This window comes from Oncorhynchus keta, chromosome 26 (assembly GCF_023373465.1).
Source record: "Oncorhynchus keta strain PuntledgeMale-10-30-2019 chromosome 26, Oket_V2, whole genome shotgun sequence".
Lineage (NCBI taxonomy): Eukaryota > Metazoa > Chordata > Actinopteri > Salmoniformes > Salmonidae > Oncorhynchus > Oncorhynchus keta.
This window is the reverse complement of record NC_068446.1, coordinates 42,263,142-42,286,422: the sequence shown is the minus strand read 5'-3', so window position 1 is coordinate 42,286,422 and position 23,281 is coordinate 42,263,142. Positions and strand designations below refer to the sequence as shown.

Genomic DNA, 23,281 nt, shown 5'->3' with positions numbered 1-23,281 from the left:
TCCAGTACACCCCCTGGACAGGACGCTAGTCTAGCTCCTGCTTCTGTAGTGTGAGTCAGCTTGATGTACCAGTACACCCCCTCGACAGGACGTTGGTCTAGCTCCTGTTTCTGCAGTGTGAGTCAGCTTGATGTACCAGTACACCCCCTAGACAGGACACTAGTCTAGCTCCTGTTTCTGCAGTGTGAGTCAGCATGATGTACCAGTACACCCCCTGGACAGGACGTTGGTCTAGCTCTTGTTTCTGCATTGTGAGTCAGCTTGATGTACCAGTACACCCCCTGGACAGGACGCTAGTCTAGCTCCTGTTTCTGTAGTGTGAGTCAGCATGATGTACCAGTACACCCCCTGGACAGGACGTTGGTCTAGCTCTTGTTTCTGCATTGTGAGTCAGCTTGATGTACCAGTACACCCCCTGGACAGGACGCTAGTCTAGCTCCTGTTTCTGTAGTGTGAGTCAGCATGATGTACCAGTACACCCCTAGACAGGACGTTGGTCTAGCTCCTGTTTCTGTAGTGTGAGTCAGCTTGATGTACCAGTACACCCCCTAGACAGGACACTAGTCTATCTCCTGTTTCTGTAGTGTGAGTCAGCATGATGTTCCAGTACACCCCCTGGACAGGACGCTAGTCTAGCTCCTGTTTCTGTAGTGTGAGTCAGCATGATGTACCAGTACACCCCCTGGACAGGACACTAGTCTATCTCCTGTTTCTGTAGTGTGAGTCAGCTTGATGTACCAGTACACCCCCTGGACAGGACACTAGTCTATCTCCTGTTTCTGCAGTGTGAGTCAGCATGATGTACCAGTACACCCCCTGGACAGGACACTAGTCTATCTCCTGTTTCTGCAGTGTGAGTCAGCTTGATGTACCAGTACACCCCCTAGACAGGACACTAGTCTATCTCCTGTTTCCGCAGTGTGAGTCAGTTTGATGTACCAGTACACCCCCTAGACAGGACACTAGTCTATCTCCTGTTTCCGCAGTGTGAGTCAGTTTGATGTACCAGGATCTCTATGGCACGGCCACTGATCCATTGGAGCAAAATAAGCGAAGGAGAGAGAACAAGAGAGGCTATGTTCTCCACCCTTAGGTCCACCATTTTTATTCAGTAAGAAACTATTTACTGCTCAAATCAGCAGATAGTAACAGAGGAAGAGTGGAATTGTGGCACCAACACCTGGGCAAGCCCTCTTTATGGCTCCCACACCTGGGCAAGCCCTCTTTATGGCTCCCACACCTGGGCAAGCCCTCTTTATGGCTCCCACACCTGGGCAAGCCCTCTTTATGGCTCCCACACCTGGGCAAGCCCTCTTAATGTCACCCACACCTGGGAAAGCCCTCTTTATGGCACCCACACCTGGGCAAGCCCTCTTTATGGCACCCACACCTGGGCAAGCCCTCTGTATGGCACCCACACCTGGGCAAGCCCTCTTTATGGCTCCCACACCCCCTGGACAGGACGCTAGTCTATCTCCTGTTTCTGTAGTGTGAGTCAGCTTGATGTACAGTACACCCCCTGGACAGGACACTAGTCTATCTCCTGTTTCTGCAGTGTGAGTCAGCTTGATGTACAGTACACCCCCTGGACAGGACACTCGTCTATCTCCTGTTTCTGCAGTGTGAGTCAGCTTGATGTACAGTACACCCCCTGGACAGGACACTCGTCTCTCTCCTGTTTCTGTAGCGTGAGTCAGCTTGATGTACAGTACACCCCCTAGACAGGACACTAGTCTCTCTCCTGTTTCTATAGCGTGAGTCAGCTTGATGTACCAGTACACCCCCTAGACAGGACACTAGTCTATCTCCTGTTTCTATAGCGTGAGTCAGCTTGATGTACCAGTACACCCCCTAGACAGGACACTAGTCTATCTCCTGTTTCTGTAGCGTGAGTCAGCTTGATGTACAGTACACCCCCTAGACAGGACACTAGTCTATCTCCTGTTTCTATAGCGTGAGTCAGCTTGATGTACCAGTACACCCCTAGACAGGACACTAGTCTATCTCCTGTTTCTATAGCGTGAGTCAGCTTGATGTACCAGTACACCCCCTGGACAGGATGCTAGTGGCAGCTGGATGTATTAGTTTATATGGTAGGGATTCAGCTGTTGAAAGCCGATTTTTGAGTGTACAGATGCCCCTTGCTGTGTACAGATGCCATTGCCTAGGATAAATATTTGTTTTAAATGACAATTGGGCCTAATGAATACACACACATATATAGGACAATCAGTCAGCAGGATTAAAACATTGTGTGCACAGCATGATGTTGTTGTTGGTTTGCACTCATTGTCAATGTTATCTTATGAACTTGTACCCCTCGTTTAAAAATATGTATAAAACGTTATATTTCTCTAAGGAACAGAATGAAGTAAATCTCAATTTAGATTTCACATTTGGATTGTTAATGATATGGGTCCAAGAGTGACAACAATGCATGCATTCTTTATTCAGTATTCATGATGTAGCCGAGCCATTCTGGACTGTTTGAGGTTCCTTTACTAGAGCTTCCTTTACTAGAGCATCCTTTACTATTGCTTCCTTCACTAGAGCTTCCTTTACTAGAGCTTTCTTTACTAGAGCTTCCTTCACTAGAGCTTTCTTTACTAGAGCTTCCTTTACTAGAGCTTCCATTACTATAGCTTCCTTTACTAGAGCTTCCTTCACTCAAGCTTCCTTCACTAGATTCTTCCTTAACTAGAGCTTCCATTACGAGAGCTTCCTTTACTAGAGATTCCTTCACTAGAGCTTCCTACACTAGAGCTTCCTTTACTAGAGCTTCCTTTACTAGAGCTTCCATTACTATAGCTTCCTTTACTAGAGCTTCCTTTACTAGAGCTTTCTTTACTAGAGATTCCTTCACTAGAGCTTCCTTTACTAGAGCTTCCATTACTATAGCTTCCTTTACTAGAGCTTCCTTCACTCAAGCTTCCTTCACTAGATTCTTCCTTAACTAGAGCTTCCATTACTAGAGCTTCCTTTACTAGAGCTTCCATTACTATAGCTTCCTTTACTAGAGCTTCCTTCACTAGAGCTTCCTACACTAGAGCTTCCTTTACTAGAGCTTTCTTTACTAGAGCTTCCTTCACTAGAGCTTCCTTCACTAGAGCTTCCTTCACTAGAGCTTTCTTTACTAGAGCTTCCTTTACTAGAGCTTCCATTACTATAGCTTCCTTTACTAGAGCTTCCTTCACTCAAGCTTCCTTCACTAGATTCTTCCTTAACTAGAGCTTCCATTACTAGAGCTTCCTTTACTAGAGATTCCATTACTATAGCTTCCTTTACTAGAGATTCCTTCACTAGTGCTTCCTTTACGAGAGCTTCCATTACTATAGCTTCCTTTACTAGAGCTTCCTTTACTAGAGCTTTCTTTACTAGAGATTCCTTCACTAGAGCTTCCTTTACTAGAGCTTCCATTACTATAGCTTCCTTTACTAGAGCTTCCTTCACTCAAGCTTCCTTCACTAGATTCTTCCTTAACTAGAGCTTCCATTACTATAGCTTCCTTTACTAGAGCTTCCATTACTATAGCTTCCTTTACTAGAGCTTCCATTACTATAGCTTCCTTTACTAGAGCTTCCTTCACTCAAGCTTCCTTCACTAGATTCTTCCTTCACTAGAGCTTTCTTTACTAGAGCTTCCTTTACTAGAGCTTCCATTACTATAGCTTCCTTTACTAGAGCTTCCTTCACTCAAGCTTCCTTCACTAGATTCTTCCTTAACTAGAGCTTCCATTACTAGAGCTTCCTTTACTAGAGCTTCCATTACTATAGCTTCCTTTACTAGAGATTCCTTCACTAGTGCTTCCTTTACGAGAGCTTCCATTACTATAGCTTCCTTTACTAGAGCTTCCTTTACTAGAGCTTTCTTTACTAGAGATTCCTTCACTAGAGCTTCCTTTACTAGAGCTTCCATTACTATAGCTTCCTTTACTAGAGCTTCCATTACTATAGCTTCCTTTACTAGAGCTTCCTTCACTCAAGCTTCCTTCACTAGATTCTTCCTTCACTAGAGCTTTCTTTACTAGAGCTTCCTTTACTAGAGCTTCCATTACTATAGCTTCCTTTACTAGAGCTTCCTTCACTCAAGCTTCCTTCACTAGATTCTTCCTTAACTAGAGCTTCCATTACTAGAGCTTCCTTTACTAGAGCTTCCATTACTATAGCTTCCTTTACTAGAGATTCCTTCACTAGTGCTTCCTTTACGAGAGCTTCCATTACTATAGCTTCCTTTACTAGAGCTTCCTTTACTAGAGCTTTCTTTACTAGAGATTCCTTCACTAGAGCTTCCTTTACTAGAGCTTCCATTACTATAGCTTCCTTTACTAGAGCTTCCTTCACTCAAGCTTCCTTCACTAGATTCTTCCTTAACTAGAGCTTCCATTACTAGAGCTTCCTTTACTAGAGCTTCCATTACTATAGCTTCCTTTACTAGAGCTTCCTTCACTAGAGCTTCCTACACTAGAGCTTCCTTTACTAGAGCTTTCTTTACTAGAGCTTCCTTCACTAGAGCTTCCTTCACTAGAGCTTCCTTCACTAGAGCTTTCTTTACTAGAGCTTCCTTTACTAGAGCTTCCATTACTATAGCTTCCTTTACTAGAGCTTCCTTCACTCAAGCTTCCTTCACTAGATTCTTCCTTAACTAGAGCTTCCATTACTATAGCTTCCTTTACTAGAGATTCCTTCACTAGTGCTTCCTTTACGAGAGCTTCCATTACTATAGCTTCCTTTACTAGAGCTTCCTTTACTAGAGCTTTCTTTACTAGAGATTCCTTCACTAGAGCTTCCTTTACTAGAGCTTCCATTACTATAGCTTCCTTTACTAGAGCTTCCTTCACTCAAGCTTCCTTCACTAGATTCTTCCTTAACTAGAGCTTCCATTACTAGAGCTTCCTTTACTAGAGCTTCCATTACTATAGCTTCCTTTACTAGAGCTTCCTTCACTAGAGCTTCCTACACTAGAGCTTCCTTTACTAGAGCTTTCTTTACTAGAGCTTCCTTCACTAGAGCTTCCTTCACTAGAGCTTCCTTCACTAGAGCTTTCTTTACTAGAGCTTCCTTTACTAGAGCTTCCATTACTATAGCTTCCTTTACTAGAGCTTCCTTCACTCAAGCTTCCTTCACTAGATTCTTCCTTAACTAGAGCTTCCATTACTAGAGCTTCCTTTACTAGAGCTTCCATTACTATAGCTTCCTTTACTAGAGATTCCTTCACTAGTGCTTCCTTTACGAGAGCTTCCATTACTATAGCTTCCTTTACTAGAGCTTCCTTAACTCAAGCTTCCTTCACTAGAGCTTCCTTCATTTGATGTCTGTGAGGCTACAGAAGAAAAAAGCAGAAGTGCAGCGTGATTGGTGGGTCCCGTGGCCCTGATGCCTTACATCTTTAAATGAGTCTGTTCTCGCCCAACAGGAGAGGGAACCCCGGTGAAATCAATGTGTTGAGACAGAAATGAGTTATTGCTTCTCTTCTTACAGCAGTAGCACACAGGCCCTGAGGAGATATGAGGGAGAGAAGGAGGGAGGGAGAGAGGGGGAGAGGAGGAGGGAGGGAGAGAGGGGGAGAGAAGGAGGGAGGGAGAGAGGGGGAGAGGAGGAGGGAGGGAGAGAGGGGGAGAGGAGGAGGGAGGGAGAGAGGGGGAGAGGAGGAGGGAGGGAGAGAGGGAGAGAGGAGGAGGGAGGGAGAGAGGGAGAGAGGAGGAGGGAGGGAGAGAGGGGGAGAGAAGGAGGGAGGGAGAGACAGATGAGAGAGGGAGAGACAGATGAGAGAGAGAGATGCGAGAGGGAGAGAGAGAGACATAGGAAGAGGGAACGAAAGAATTAGGGGAGGAGAAAAGAGAGTAGAGATGAAGGGGGGGAGGGGGCTTGAGAGAAAGAAAGAGACCAAGCGAGAAGGAGAGATAATTACCAATGCAGCTACGTAGCTGAGCACTGCAGAAGGTCGCCGAGAGAATTCCAGGTGATGTTGGAGGTGAATAGGAAGTCCTCCTGCTGCTGTGGTGTAATAGAGGGCTTCAGAAAGCTCTGCGTCCCCAAATGACACCCTATTCCCTAAATATAGCAGAATGTAATTTGGGACGTGCGGGCTAAGACATTTCATGAGTAAACGGGCCTGGTTATAATGAATAGAGTGAAGGATGGAATGAGGAAAGGGCTTTTCATCGCAGCCCATTTATGATGTTTATTAGCTATTGAATGACTCTGTACACGTTTGAATTAGTTACACCAGTATCGCTGTGTCTGGTAGGATGGGAGAGTCAGACAGTATCACTGTGTCTGGTAGGATGGGAGAGTCAGACAGTATCGCTGTGTCTGGTAGGATGGGAGAGTCAGACAGTATCGCTGTGTCTGGTAGGATGGGAGAGTCAGACAGTATCGCTGTGTCTGGTAGGATGGGAGAGTCAGACAGTATCGCTGTGTCTGGTAGGATGGGAGAGTCAGACAGTATCGCTGTGTCTGGTAGGATGGGAGAGTCAGACAGTATCGCTGTGTCTGGTAGGATGGGAGAGTCAGACAGTATCGCTGTGTCTGGTAGGATGGGAGAGTCAGACAGTATCGCTGTGTCTGGTAGGATGGGAGAGTCAGACAGTATCGCTGTGTCTGGTAGGATGGGAGAGTCAGGCAGTATCGCTGTGTCTGGTAGGATGGGAGAGTCAGACAGTATCGCTGTGTCTGGTAGGATGGGAGAGTCAGACAGTATCGCTGTGTCTGGTAGGATGGGAGAGTCAGACAGTATCGCTGTGTCTGGTAGGATGGGAGAGTCAGACAGTATCGCTGTGTCTGGTAGGATGGGAGAGTCAGACAGTATCACTGTGTCTGGTAGGATGGTAGTCAGACAGTATCACTGTGTCTGGCAGGATGGGAGAGTCAGACAGTATCACTGTGTCTGGTAGGATGGGAGAGTCAGACAGTATCGCTGTGTCTGGCAGGATGGGAGAGCCAGACAGTATCACTGTGTCTGGTAGGATGGGAGAGCCAGACAGTATCGCTGTGTCTGGTAGGATGGGAGAGCCAGACAGTATCGCTGTGTCTGGTAGGATGGGAGAGCCAGACAGTATCGCTGTGTCTGGTAGGATGGGAGAGCCAGACAGTATCACTGTGTCTGGTAGGATGGGAGAGTCAGACAGTATCACTGTGTCTGGTAGGATGGGAGAGCCAGACAGTATCGCTGTGTCTGGTAGGATGGGAGAGCCAGACAGTATCGCTGTGTCTGGTAGGATGGGAGAGTCAGACAGTATCACTGTGTCTGGTAGGATGGGAGAGCCAGACAGTATCGCTGTGTCTGGTAGGATGGGAGAGCCAGACAGTATCACTGTGTCTGGTAGGATGGGAGAGTCAGACAGTATCGCTGTGTCTGGTAGGATGGGAGAGTCAGACAGTATCGCTGTGTCTGGTAGGATGGGAGAGTCAGACAGTATCACTGTGTCTGGTAGGATGGGAGAGCCAGACAGTATCACTGTGTCTGGTAGGATGGGAGAGTCAGGCAGTATCACTGTGTCTGGTAGGATGGGAGAGTCAGACAGTATCACTGTGTCTGGTAGGATGGGAGAGTCAGACAGTATCACTGTGTCTGGTAGGATGGGAGAGTCAGACAGTATCGCTGTGTCTGGTAGGATGGGAGAGTCAGACAGTATCGCTGTGTCTGGTAGGATGGGAGAGTCAGACAGTATCGCTGTGTCTGGTAGGATGGGAGAGTCAGACAGTATCACTGTGTCTGGTAGGATGGTAGTCAGACAGTATCACTGTGTCTGGTAGGATGGGAGAGCCAGACAGTATCACTGTGTCTGGTAGGATGGGAGAGTCAGACAGTATCACTGTGTCTGGTAGGATGGTAGTCAGACAGTATCACTGTGTCTGGTAGGATGGGAGAGTCAGACAGTATCGCTGTGTCTGGTAGGATGGGAGAGTCAGGCAGTATCGCTGTGTCTGGTAGGATGGGAGAGTCAGACAGTATCGCTGTGTCTGGTAGGATGGGAGAGTCAGACAGTATCACTGTGTCTGGTAGGATGGGAGAGTCAGGCAGTATCACTGTGTCTGGTAGGATGGTAGTCAGACAGTATCGCTGTGTCTGGTAGGATGGTAGTCAGACAGTATCGCTGAGTCTGGTCTGAGGACGTTAGATAAAATTGCAGGTATTGAGGGGCGGGGGGTCATTGTTTGTGTCCCAAAGGGAACCCCATTCCTCATGTAGTGCAGTATTTTTAATCGGGGTCCACAGAGCCCTTGGTCTAAAGTAGTGCACTATATAGGGAATAGGGTGCCATAGGGCCCTGATCTAAAGTAGTTCACTATATAGGGAATATGGTGCCATTTGGGATAGAGTCTATGATTTCTTCATCCGTTCACCCACCCATCTCTGTGATGTCAGAATAACCTTGCAGCTGACCGCTGCCTGTGACATCCATGATAATAACATGAGATAATAAAATATTGCTTTTATAATTAGTGCTGGTCAGAGTGCTGATCTAGGATTAGGTCCCCTCTAATCCATATAATCGTATTCATTATGAGTCCTCTAAACGAAGGTCAAATATATCAGCACTCCTACAATACTGACCCATATTCTGTACTTTAAATAACTGTTATAATTAGCTGAACATTCTCGCTAGATTGCAATGCATTGGTATCAAGGGACCTAACGTTTTCCTGGAAAAACATTCCCACACCATTACACCACCACCACTACCAGCCTGTACCGTTGACACCAGGCAGGACGGGTCTATGGACGCATGCTGCTTATGCCAAATCCTGACTGCCATTACACCACCAGCCTGTACTGTTGACACCGGGCAGGATGTGGCCTTGGTCTCCGGCTGCCTCTGCAAATCCTGACTCTGCCATCAGCATGACTCAACAGGAAGTGGTGTTTGTCGGACCAGGCTATGTTGTTCCACTCGTCATTTGTGTGGTGTTGGTGATGTCGTTGCCCACTGGAGCCACTTCTTCTTGTTTTTAGCTGATAGGACTGGAACCCGGTGTGGTCATCTGCTGCAATAGCCAATCCGTGACGAGGACCGTCGGGTTGGGTGTGTTCTGAGATGCCGTTCTGCACACCACTGTTGTGCTGCACCTTAATTTGCCTGTTTGTGGGCCCGCCTGTTAGCTTGCATGATTCCTGCCATTCTCCTTCCACCTCTCATCAACGAGCTGTTTTTCACCCACACGACTGACGCTGTTTTTTTGTTTGTTTCACCGTTCTCAGTAAACCCTAGACACTGTCGTACGTGAAAAGCCCAGGAGGTTCGTTTCTGAGATACTAGAACCAGCGCACCTGACACAGACGATCAGACCACGCTCAGAGCCACTTCGGTCACTCGTTTTGTCCATTCTAACGTTCAATGGAACAGCGACTGAATGTCTCAATGCCTGTCTGCCTGCTTTATATAACGACGACGTGGCTCACTGTCTGTAGGAGCGAACCATTTTCGTGAACGGGGCGGTGTACCTAATAAACTGGTCATGGTGATGCTGATGGGAGGGTAGTAGTAGATGCTGATGTACTCCTACATTAAGTAGTTTTGTGTTGGTATGTGATTTGATGGGAGGGTTGAGGGATCACTGACAGTAATACACTCCTACTTGAAGTATGTCACTCTGACACCATGTCACTATGACACCATGTGACCATTGACACTGTGTCACCATGTCGCCATGACACCATGACACCGTGTCACACCCTGACACCATGTGACCATGACACCATGTCACCAGGACACCATGACACTATTTCACCATGACACCATGTCACCATGACACCGTGTCACTGTGTCACCATGACACCATGTCACCATGACACTATTTCACCATGTCACCATGTGACCATGTCACCATTACACCATGACACCTTGTCACCATGTGACCATGACACCATGACACTATTTCACCGTGACACCATGTCACCATGACACCCTGACTCCTTGACAGGAGGGACCCCTGAGTGATTGGAGTCAATCTCCTCATATTCACTCACTGTCTCTCCGACACCCTCTCTCCTCTCAGAGGGGCGGTGGTCACCTCGAGAAGCAGGACAGTAACTGGAGGAATGCCGATTCAAACGCTAAGGGAAAATAAGGGTTGATGGTATCAGAATGGTATCAGAATCTCAGGGTGCCAACTACTGCCATTAACTACTGCCATTAACTACTGCCATTAACTACTGCCATTAACTACTGCCATTGACTACTGCCATTAACTACTGCCATTAACTACTGCCATTGACTACTGCCATTAACTACTGCCATTAACTACTGCCATTAACTACTGCCATTAACTACTGCCATTAACTACTGCCATTAACTACTGCCATTGACTACTGCCATTAACTACTGCCATTAACTACTGCCATTGACTACTGCCATTAACTACTGCCATTAACTACTACAATTAACTACTGCCATTAACTACTGCCTTTGACTACTGCCATTAACTACTGCAATTAACTACTGCCATTAACTACTGCCATTGACTACTGCCATTGACTACTGCCATTGACTACTGCCATTAACTACTACAATTAACTACTGCCATTAACTACTGCCATTAACTACTGCCTTTGACTACTGCCATTAACTACTGCCATTAACTACTGCAATTAACTACTGCCATTAACTACTGCCATTAACTACTGCCATTAATTACTGCCATTAACTACTGCCATTGACTACTGCCATTGACTAGTGCCATTGACTACTGCCATTAACTACTGCCATTAACTACTGCCATTGACTACTGCCATTGACTACTACAATTAACTACTGCCATTAACTACTGCCATTAACTACTGCCATTGACTACTGCCATTGACTACTACAATTAACTACTGCCATTAACTACTGCCATTGACTACTGCCATTGACTACTACAATTAACTACTGCCATTAACTACTGCCATTAACTACTGCCATTAACTACTGCCATTGACTACTGCCATTGACTACTGCCATTGACTACTGCCATTAACTACTGCCATTGACTACTGCCATTGACTACTACAATTAACTACTGCCATTAACTACTGCCATTGACTACTGCCATTGACTACTACAATTAACTACTGCCATTAACTACTGCCATTAACTACTGCCTTTGACTACTGCCATTAACTACTGCAATTAACTACTGCCATTAACTACTGCCATTAACTACTACAATTAACTACTTCCTTTGACGACTACAATTGACTGCTGCTATTAACTACTACAATTAACTACTTCCTTTGACTACTGCCATTGACTACTGCCATTGACTACTGCCATTGACTACTGCCATTGACTACTACAATTAACTACTTCCTTTGACGACTACAATTGACTGCTGCCATTAACTACTACAATTAACTACTGCCATTAACTACTGCCATTAACTACTACAATTAACTACTCCCTTTGACGACTACAATTGACTGCTGCCATTAACTACTACAATTAACTACTTCCTTTGACTACAACAATTAACTACTTCCTTTGACTACTGCCATTAACTACTGCCATTAACTACTGCCATTGACTACTGCCATTGACTACTGCCATTAACTACTGCCATTGACTACTGCCTTTGACTACTGCCATTAACTACTACAATTAACTACTTCCTTTGACTCCTGCCATTGACTACTGCCATTAACTACTGCCATTAACTACTGCCATTAACTACTACAATTAACTACTTCCTTTGACGACTACAATTGACTGCTGCCATTAACTACTACAATTAACTACTTCCTTTGACTACAACAATTAACTACTTCCTTTGACTACTACAATTAACTACTGCCATTAACTACTGCCATTGACTACTGCCTTTGACTACTGCCATTGACTACTGCCATTGACTACTGCCATTAACTACTGCCATTGACTACTGCCATTAACTACTACAATTAACTACTTCCTTTGACTACAACAATTAACTACTTCCTTTGACTACTGCCATTGACTACTGCCATTAACTACTGCCATTGACTACTGCCTTTGACTACTGCCATTGACTACTGCCATTAACTACTGCCATTGACTACTGCCATTGACTACTGCCATTAACTACTACAATTAACTACTTCCTTTGACTCCTGCCATTGACTACTGCCATTAACTACTGCCATTAACTACTGCCATTAACTACTACAATTAACTACTTCCTTTGACGACTACAATTGACTGCTGCCATTAACTACTACAATTAACTACTTCCTTTGACTACAACAATTAACTACTTCCTTTGACTACTACAATTAACTACTGCCATTAACTACTGCCATTAACTACTGCCATTGGATACTGCCATTGACTACTGCCATTAACTACTGCCATTGACTACTGCCATTAACTACTACAATTAACTACTTCCTTTGACGACTACAATTGACTGCTGCTATTAACTACTACAATTAACTACTTCCTTTGACTACTGCCATTGACTACTGCCATTGACTACTGCCATTGACTACTGCCATTGACTACTACAATTAACTACTTCCTTTGACGACTACAATTGACTGCTGCCATTAACTACTACAATTAACTACTGCCATTAACTACTGCCATTAACTACTACAATTAACTACTCCCTTTGACGACTACAATTGACTGCTGCCATTAACTACTACAATTAACTACTTCCTTTGACTACAACAATTAACTACTTCCTTTGACTACTGCCATTAACTACTGCCATTAACTACTGCCATTGACTACTGCCATTGACTACTGCCATTAACTACTGCCATTGACTACTGCCTTTGACTACTGCCATTAACTACTACAATTAACTACTTCCTTTGACTCCTGCCATTGACTACTGCCATTAACTACTGCCATTAACTACTGCCATTAACTACTACAATTAACTACTTCCTTTGACGACTACAATTGACTGCTGCCATTAACTACTACAATTAACTACTTCCTTTGACTACAACAATTAACTACTTCCTTTGACTACTACAATTAACTACTGCCATTAACTACTGCCATTGACTACTGCCTTTGACTACTGCCATTGACTACTGCCATTGACTACTGCCATTAACTACTGCCATTGACTACTGCCATTAACTACTACAATTAACTACTTCCTTTGACAACAACAATTAACTACTTCCTTTGACTACTGCCATTGACTACTGCCATTAACTACTGCCATTGACTACTGCCTTTGACTACTGCCATTGACTACTGCCATTAACTACTGCCATTGACTACTGCCATTGACTACTGCCATTAACTACTACAATTAACTACTTCCTTTGACTCCTGCCATTGACTACTGCCATTAACTACTGCCATTAACTACTGCCATTAACTACTACAATTAACTACTTCCTTTGACGACTACAATTGACTGCTGCCATTAACTACTACAATTAACTACTTCCTTTGACTACAACAATTAACTACTTCCTTTGACTACTACAATTAACTACTGCCATTAACTACTGCCATTAACTACTGCCATTGGATACTGCCATTGACTACTGCCATTAACTACTGCCATTGACTACTGCCATTAACTACTACAATTAACTACTTCCTTTGACTACAACAATTAACTACTTCCTTTGACTACTGCCATTGACTACTGCCATTAACTACTGCCATTGACTACTGCCTTTGACTACTGCCATTGACTACTGCCATTAACTACTGCCATTGACTACTGCCATTAACTACTACAATTAACTACTTCCTTTGACTACAACAATTAACTACTTCCTTTGACTACTGCCATTGACTACTGCCATTGACTACTACAATTAACTACTGCCATTAACTACTGCCATTGACTACTGCCATTGACTACTGCCGTTGTGCCCTTGAGCAACTTAACCCAAGCAGCTGACCCTGTGCTGCTCCCAGCCTATGATGGTGTCCGAGTTAGGGGAACAACATAAGACAGCAAAGACTCTTATTCACATTGGACAATTCAATGAATGAATGAATTAATCTCTCTCTCCCTCCCTCCAGGCATGCACACAAGCATCAGTGAGATCCTGAAGGAGAAGACCCTGAAGCCGTCCCGTCGTAGCCTGCCCTGCCTGGCCCAGAGCCAAACCCATCCACAGAACATCAACCACTTCCTGTCTATGCCCCTCACCCCTGACGACAAGCCCCAGACACACCCACAGGCAGGGATTTTATCACGATAATTAGGTCACGATCAGTGTTGACCAGTCAATTCAGAAAGTAAACCAAATTCCAATTTCAATCCTAAAGATAGATTTAGCATCTAAGGGGAGGGGACATTTGACCCATAGACTTGCACTTAACATGCACAGAGAGGGGGGGGGAGCTATAGCGCCCTCCTTCCGCTCCTCGTTCTACTGTTTTTATAGTCTTTTCTAGTATTTTATTAGCACAGATTTGACATTTTAATCGCGATTCTCAACTGAGTATATGTCTTCTTCCACCTCTAACCTCATCATCTGCAGTCAGTGCCTCAACTCCAGGTTCAGGACCAGGCCCAGCTGGCTGACCCCTGGATACAGCACCAGGCCCAGCTGGCTGACCCCTGGCTACAGCACCAGGCCCAGGACCACTGCCAGATCCAGGCAGAACACACCCAACCTCTGACCCACAGTCACAGCACTTCCTGCACCCTCATCTCCTCCAAGACAGGTCAGTCAGTCGGTCGGTCGGTCAGTTGGTCGATCAGTCAGTCGGTCAGTTGGTCGATTGATCGGTCGGTCAGTTGGTCGGTCGGTCGGTCGGTCAGTTGGTCGATCAGTTGGTCAGTTGGTCAGTCAGTCGGTCAGTTGGTCGATCAGTCGGTCAGTTGGTCAGTTGGTCAGTTGGTCGATCAGTCAGTCGATCGGTCGGTCGGTCAGTTGGTCAGTCAGGTCGGTCAGTTGGTCAGTCAGACGGTCAGTTGGTCGATTGGTCGGTCGGTCAGTTGGTCGATCAGTCGGTCTGTCAGTTGGTCGATCAGTCGGTCGGTAAGTTGGTCAGTCAGTCGGTCGGTCGGTCAGTTGGTCGATTGGTCGGTCGGTCTGTCAGTTGGTCGATTGGTCGGTCTGTCAGTTGGTCGATCAGTCGGTCGGTCGGTCAGTTCGTCAGTCAGTTGGTCGATTGGTCGGTCGGTCTGTCAGTTGGTCGATTGGTCGGTCGGTCGGTCAGTTGGTCGATTGGTCGGTCGGTCAGTTGGTCAGTCAGTTGGTCGGTCAGTTGGTCGATTGGTCTGTCTGTTTGTCTGTCTGTCTCTGTCCTCCCACAGCCTGACGGAGATCTATACATGTATAAACACCAAAAATGAAAAGCAGCAGACGCTTTAATCCACACCGACTTGCAGTGCCTTCACTGCTGTGCATGCGGTTTTAGTGTGTATGTGATTCCTGCAGGAAGTAAACCCATAACTGTAGTTCTAATGAGGCTGTAGAGGGTTGAGGTAGGGGGAGACCATTATCATCTAACGAGGTCATTGTGGTGTGAGGTAGGGGGAGACCATTATCATCTAACGAGGTCATTGTGGTGTGAGGTAGGGGGAGACCATTATCATCTAACGAGGTCATTGTGGTGTGAGGTAGGGGGAGACCATTATCATCTAACGAGGTCATTGTGGTGTGAGGTAGGGGGAGACCATTATCATCTAACGAGGTCATTGTGGTGTGAGATAGGGGGAGACCATGATCATCTAACGAGGTCATTGTGGTGTGAGGTAGGGGGAGACCATTATCATCTAACGAGGTCATTGTGGTGTGAGGTAGGGGGAGACCATTATCATCTACCGAGGTCATTGTGGGTTGATGCAGGGGGAGGCCATTATCATATGATGAGGTCATTGTGGGTTGATGCAGGGGGACCATTAACATCTAACGAGGTCATTGTGGTGTGATGCAGGGAGACCATTATCATCTAACAAGGTCATTGTGGGTTGATGCAAGGGGAGACCATTATCATCTACCGAGGTCATTGTGGGTTGATGCAAGGGGAGACCATTATCATCTACCGAGGTCATTGTGGGTTGATGCAGGGGGACCATTATCATCTAACAAGGTCATTGTGGTATGATGTAGGGGGAGACCATTATCATCTAACAAGGTCATTGTGGTGTGAGGTAGGGGGAGACCATTATCATCTAACGAGGTCATTGTGGTGTGAGGTAGGGGAAGAGCATTATCATCTAACGAGGTCATTGTGGGTTGATGCATGGGGGCCATTATCATCTAACGAGGTCATTCAAATCAAATCAAATCAAATTTATTTATATAGCCCTTCGTACATCAGCTGATATCTCAAAGTGCTGTACAGAAACCCAGCCTAAAACCCCAAACAGCAAACAATGCAGGTGTAAAAGCACGGTGGCTAGGAAAAACTCCCTAGAAAGGCCAAAACCTAGGAAGAAACCTAGAGAGGAACCGGGCTATGTGGGGTGGCCAGTCCTCTTCTGGCTGTGCCGGGTAGAGATTATAACAGAACATGACCAAGATGTTCAAATGTTCATAAATGACCAGCATGGTCGAATAATAATAAGGCAGAACAGTTGAAACTGGAGCAGCAGCACAGTCAGGTGGACTGGGGACAGCAAGGAGCCATCATGTCAGGTAGTCCTGGGGCACGGTCCTAGGGCTCAGGTCCTCCGAGAGAGAGAGAAAAGAGAGAATTAGAGAGAGCATATGTGGGGTGGCCAGTCCTCTTCTGGCTGTGCCGGGTGGAGATTATAACAGAACGTGGCCAAGATGTTCAAATGTTCATAAATGACCAGCATGGTTGAATAATAGTAAGGCAGAACAGTTGAAACTGGAGCAGGAGCATGGCCAGGTGGACTGGGGACAGCAAGGAGTCCTCATGTCAGGTAGTCCTGGGACATGGTCCTAGGGCCCAGGCCAGTTGAAACTGGAGCAGCAGCATGGCCAGGTGGACTGGGGACAGCAAGGAGTCATCATGTCAGGTAGTCCTGGGGCATGGTCCTAGGGCTCAGGTCCTCCGAGAGAGAGAAAGAAAGAGAGAAGGAGAGAATTAGAGAACGCACACTTAGATTCACACAGGACACCGAATAGGACAGGAGAAGTACTCCAGATATAACAAACTGACCCTAGCCCCCCGACACATAAACTACTGCAGCATAAATACTGGAGGCTGAGACAGGAGGGGTCAGGAGACACTGTGGCCCCATCCGAGGACACCCCCGGACAGGGCCAAACAGGAAGGATATAACCCCACCCACTTTGCCAAAGCACAGCCCCCACACCACTAGAGGGATATCTTTGTGGGTTGATGCATGGGGAGACCATTATCATCTATCATTAACACTGTCAGCCACAGCATCATGAATTATATTGATGGTCCTCTCTCTGCACTATAATTTCTACTGTTTATCATGGACTGTTTAATGTTCATCATATCATCAAGTACATAATCCACGGAATAGACTGGTACTTAATGCACCGTCATGTAAGATTTGTTTATGACGATTCTGAATGCAATCGCAGGAAAATCACTTTTGAAAGCAGTTTTGGATGCGGATCCCAGCTTTCCATTACTGCCACGTTTATTTTTCTACTCCTAAAATTGAGGGGGTGGCATCATTAATGGTGATGATGTTGGGTTAAATGCGGAAGACACATTTCAGTTGAATGCATTCAGTTGTACGAATGACTAGGTATCCCCCTTTCCCTTTAGGCGCAACAGATCTCTTACAGGGGCAATGGCGTCTTAAAAGGGCAATGACAAACACTACATGGACAAAAGTATATTTCAGCCACATCCATGGCTGACAGGTGTATAAATTGAACACACAACCATGCAATCTCCATAGACAAACATTAGCGATAGAATGGCCCGTACTGAAGAGCTCAGTGACTGAAGAGCTCAGTGACTTACAATGCCACCTTTCCAACAGGTCAGTTTGTAAAATTTCTGCCCTGCTAAAGCTGTGGAAACGTCTAGGAGCAACAACGGCTCAGCCGCGAAGTGGTAGGCCACACAAGCTCACAGAAAAAGGACCGCCGAGGGCTGAAACGGGTAAAAATCATCTACCCTCTGTTGCAACACTCACTACCGAGTTCCAAACGGCCTCTGGAAACAACGTCGGTGTAACAGTGTTGTTTCCGTCCCTCTCCTTGCCCCTACCTGGGCTCGAACCAGGAACCCTCTGCACACATCAACAACTGACACCCACAAAGCATCGTTACCCATCGCTCCACAAAAGCCACGGCCCTTGCAGTGCAAGGGGAACAATTACTTCAAGGTCTCAGAGCAAGTGACGTCACCGACTGAAACGCTATTAGCGCGCACCCCGCTAACTAGCTAGCAATTTCACACCGGTTACATCAGCACAAAAACTGTTTGTTGGGAGCTTCATGAAATGGGTTTCTATAGCCGACTAGTCGTACACAAGCCTATAATCACTATGCGCAATGCCAAGCGTTGGCTGGAGTGGTGTAAAGCTTGCCGCCATTGGACTCTGGAGCAGTGGAAATGCGTTCTCTGGAGTGATGAATCACGCTTCACCATCTGGCTGTCCGATGGACGAATCTGGGTTTGGCACCAGATGGGGGAGACTGGGAGCCAGGCCAAATCGACCGACATCAGTGCCTGACCTCACTAATGCACTTGTGGCTGAATGGAAGCAAGTCCCAACAGCAATGTTCCAACATCTAGTGGGAAGCTTTCCCAGAAGAGTGGAGGCTGTTATAGCAACGAAGGGGGGACCAACACCATATTAATGTTGTTGTGGCGGCAGGGTAGCCTAGTGGTTAGAGTGTAGAAGTGGCAGGGTAGCCTAGTGGTTAGAGTGTAGAGGTGGCAGGTAGCCTAGTGGTTAGAGCGTTGGACTAGTAATTGGAAGGTTGCAAGTTCAAATCCCCGAGCTGACATGGTACAAATCTGTTGTTCTGCCCCTGAACAGGCAGTTAACCCACTGTTCCTAGTTGAAAATAAGAATTTGTTCTTAACTGACTTGCCTAGTGGAATAAAATAAAGGGAAAGACCATGAGTTTGTAATGAAATGTTTGCCGTGCAGATACTGTTGGCCAGAAACCAATTAAATTAAAACATCTCAGTGAATAATAATTAATAGTAATTTCAAAATAATAATAAATAATAACAATCAGGATGTTGTGTACAATGAATGATGTATATAAACCCTGTTTTGCTGACGTTATGTATTGGCCATTGAGAGGCTTTGAAGCCAACGGTCGGCCATATTGGCTCTCCCCAGTAGAAGCAGTGCTCCATAGGAATCAATGGAATTCAACATTATTTACAATGAAATGTTTCACGGGCAAAATTACATGTATATAAGAATTGTTGTTGTTGTAGTGCAGACAGTAACATTAGTACTCTCTGAAAATAATACTTTAAAGATTATTTTTATGTTTAGCTCACGTAATCTAATTTAAAAGTATGCACTAAATTGTCTGTAATAAACGTGTCAAGAAATAATGTAGACTAAATATGAATAAATTTATTTATATATAGCTTCCAAACATGTTTTTACAAATGAGGAGTACTAAAGATGGCTGTGGGGTGGCTTCAGTACAGCGCCCCCTGTCTGTCATCCAGGGTTTATACACATCGTTGTGTCCAATGGGGTAAATGCAGATGGGACCAATCCCATGCTTCTGTCTCTCTATTTGTAGCCACTATGCTGCATCAGTTGGGTAATAAAGCCTATTGCTAATAGCACATCTGATGATAATATTTATATATATATTTCATTTCTGGAGGTGGAAATTGTATTTATGATGATGCCGGCAACATACATAATTATTATTAATTGTTTTTAAGTTTTGGAGTAGAATGTCCATTTTAAAAAGTCTCCAGAACTGAGCTTCTCAATCCTTCTACCTAAAAATGATCCCTAAGCATGGTAACTGGAATTGGTTTAAAACATGTACAAAATTGATCCTCTTTCCCTAAAAGCATGATGGTCATTTTGCCCCCCCCCCCTCGCAGACAATCGACCTGAGATCGACTTCAGTTTCAGTCATGGGACGTTTTGTTGTTGTTTCTTGAACCGCTGTTCAAAATCTGCTTTTTTTTAACATAGATTTTCATAGTGGCAGTTAACTGTTGACACTTAATATGATTTTTATTTTTTTAAATGTTATTTAACCTTTACTTAACTAGGCTAGTCAGTTAAGAACAAATTCTTATTTTAAAAGATGGCCTAGGAACAGTGGGTTAACTGCCTTGTTCAGGGGCAGAACAACAGATTTTGTACCTTGTCAGCTCGGGGATTTGAACTTGCAACCTTTTCGGTTACTAGTCCAATGCTCTAACCACTAGGCTACCCTGCCAAGTGATTGTGAGACAGCTTCAGGAGGTAGGGAGGTGTTGCTGATGAAGGCTGTCAACCATGCAGCGGTGTGGTGAAAACTCAGTGGAAGTAGTTAAATGTCACTACAGTAGGGAGAAGAAATAAAATTCACTCAAAAGACCATTCACATTCAAATGAGTAGTTTAGCATGACTCAGACGTCTCTGTGCATCCAAAATGGCACCCTATTACCCTACATAGAGCACTAGTTTGCACCTAGGGCTCTGGTCGAAAGTAGTGCACTGTCTAGGTAAAAGCCTCTTTCTATTCTGAGCACGATCCGAGCAGAGAAAAATACACCCTGGTGTCACATCCGTTTGTGCCGTCAGATCTGTGACGAACGATCGCGACGCAGGACTCGTGGAACTAACGTTCCCCCGTCTCTCGAGGTCACGTTTGGGTCATCGCTAAGGACTGAGAGGATCCTAAAGAGCTGAGCTCTGTCTGAAAATCCCCTTCGTTTGGATTAAAGAAAACTGATAAAACATTCCGGACTTCTTTCAGACTCTGGCGATGGCAGAACGACCGACATGATTTAGCTTTGAACTCCCACTCATCCCTTTTCCCCCGATGCTTCCATAGGGGTAGTGTCCGAAATGGCTCCCTATTCCCTATGTAAGTGCACTACTTTAGACCAGAGCTCAATGGACCCTTTGGTCAACAGTAGTGCACCACTTTTTAGGGAATAGGGAGTCATTTGGGACGCATCCCCAAGAGTAGAAAGTCTTCACAGAATTAACACGGACCTTTCTCCTTTCTCCTCCATACATGACATTGATTGTTATAAAGGGCATTTTAATAATGTTTACATATCTTTCATTACTCATCTCATATGTACAGTTGAAGACTGAAGGTTATATACGCCTTAGCCAAATACATTTAAACTCAGTTTTTCACAATTCCTGATATTTAATCCTACTAAAAAAACAATCTTGTCTTAGGTCAGTTAGGATAACCACTTTATTTTAAGAATGTGAAATGTCAGAATAATAGTAGAGAGAATTATTTATTTTTTATGTTTACATATCTTGCGTTACTCATCTCATATACTGTATTCTATACTACCTACTGCATCTTAGCCTATGCCTCTGTCGTTGCTCATCAATATATTTATATATTCTTAATTCCATTCCTTAGATTTGTGTGTATTAGGTATTTGTTAGATATTACTTGTTAGATATTGCTGCACTTTTGGGAACTAGGAGCACAAGCATTTCACTACACTCGCAATAACATCTGCTAACCATGTGTATGTGACAATACAATTGGATTTGATTTGATTTGATTGAAGCCAAACAAATACAGGTAACTAGGTTACCAGTTGGTTAGAATGCAGCGCTAACAATGCTAAAGGTTGTGACTAAAATTCCTGCAGCAATCACATAGTGTAGGCATATGGGGATAATAGGGTATGCTAACCGGCACAGTCTAGTACTGTGCTGCCTGTCCTGTCCACTTCACCACCTCGTGTACTGTGTTGGTCTGTCTTTGGCAGAAGCAGTGAAGGACCGTTATGTATGGAAGGAATAGCAATGTTCAAGCATTACCTTTATACCTAAAGTAACCACATGTCCTGACCACTGCTTGTTCGGTCTGTCTAGGTCTGACAGAAGGTGTCAAGGACCACTACGAAGAGGAGGCAGAAGCTAGTACGTACGAGGCAGGAAGGACAGACGAGTCGTTTCTCATTCATAAACCTGCCACCCGAGCTAAATTAGAGGCACGCGTAGATTCGCTTCAGGTACCGTATGCACGTGTGCACACAGACACACACACACACACACACAAAAACACACACACAAACACACACACAGAGACAGACACCCACACCCAATAACCAGAATAACATTGCACCAATCTTTTCCAATGTCTCACAGTTACGGAGCTTATGAATGGGTTATGAATGCCTTATGTAGGTATCCTAATCAGGTTCACTGATAAACACATATTTCCGTAGGGGACCAACCCTGGGCAGCTGTCCGGTCTGCTGTTCAGAGATGGGAAGAAGCGTATCGATTACATCCTGGTCTATAAGAAGTCCAGTCCTCTGGTGGAAAAGAGAGTCACCTTTGAGAGGAACCTGAGAGCTGAGGGGCTGATGCTGGAGAAAGAGGTAGGGTAGACTTACATGCTCTAATATACCATAGTATACAGGAAATATCTGTTGTTGTAGTAATCCAGTCCACATAGTCTCTGTCTCTAGTCCAGTCTCCAGACCAGATATCGAGTGTCTCGGTCTCTAGTGCGGTCTCCAGACCAGATATCGAGTCTCGGTCTCTAGTGCGGTCTCCAGATTAGATATTGAGTGTCTCGGTCACTAGTGCGGTCTCCAGACCAGATATCAAGTGTCTCAGTCTCTAGTGCTGTCTCCAGACTAGATATTGAGTGTCTCGGTCTCTAGTGCAGTCTCCAGACTAGATATCGAGTGTCTCGGTCTCTAGTGCAGTCTCCAGACCAGATATTGAGTGTCTCGGTCTCTAGTGCAGTCTCCAGACCAGACCAAATCAAATCAAATGTATTTATAAAGCCCTTCTTACATCAGCTGATATCTCAAAGTGCTATACAGAAACCCAGCCTAAAACTCCAAACAGCAAGCAATGCAGGTGTAGAAGCACAGTGGCTAGGAAAAACTCCCTAGAAAGGCCAAAACCTAGGAAGAAACCTAGAGAGGAACCAGGCTATGAGGGGTGGCCAGTCCTCTTCTGGCTGTACTGGGTGGAGATCATAACAGAACATGGCCAAGATGTTCAAATGTTCATAAATGACCAGCAGGGTCAAATAATAATAATCACAGTAGTTGTCGAGGGTGCAACAGGTCAGCACCTCAGGAGTAAATGTCAGTTGGCTTTTCATAGCCGATCATTCAGAGTATCTCTACCGCTCCTGCTGTCTCTAGAGAGTTGAAAACAGCAGGTCTGGGACAGGTAGCACGTCCGGTGAACAGGTCAGGGTTCCATAGCCACAGGCAGAACAGTTGAAACTGGAGCAGCAGCACGGCCAGCTGGACCGGGGACAGCAAGGAGTCATCAT

At 45.1% G+C, this 23,281-nt stretch overlaps 1 protein-coding gene across 1 annotated transcript in view; it reads left to right on the top strand.

Annotated features, from left to right (window-relative positions):
* The window catches only part of ano3 (anoctamin 3), a 141,455-nt gene that overhangs the window by 39,885 nt on the left and 78,289 nt on the right, over positions 1-23,281 (top strand). The window contains 4 exon segments of the mRNA XM_052480936.1: positions 13,961-14,121; positions 14,425-14,611; positions 21,853-21,992; positions 22,209-22,364. Of these exon segments, the coding sequence (XP_052336896.1) occupies positions 13,961-14,121; positions 14,425-14,611; positions 21,853-21,992; positions 22,209-22,364 (644 nt within the window).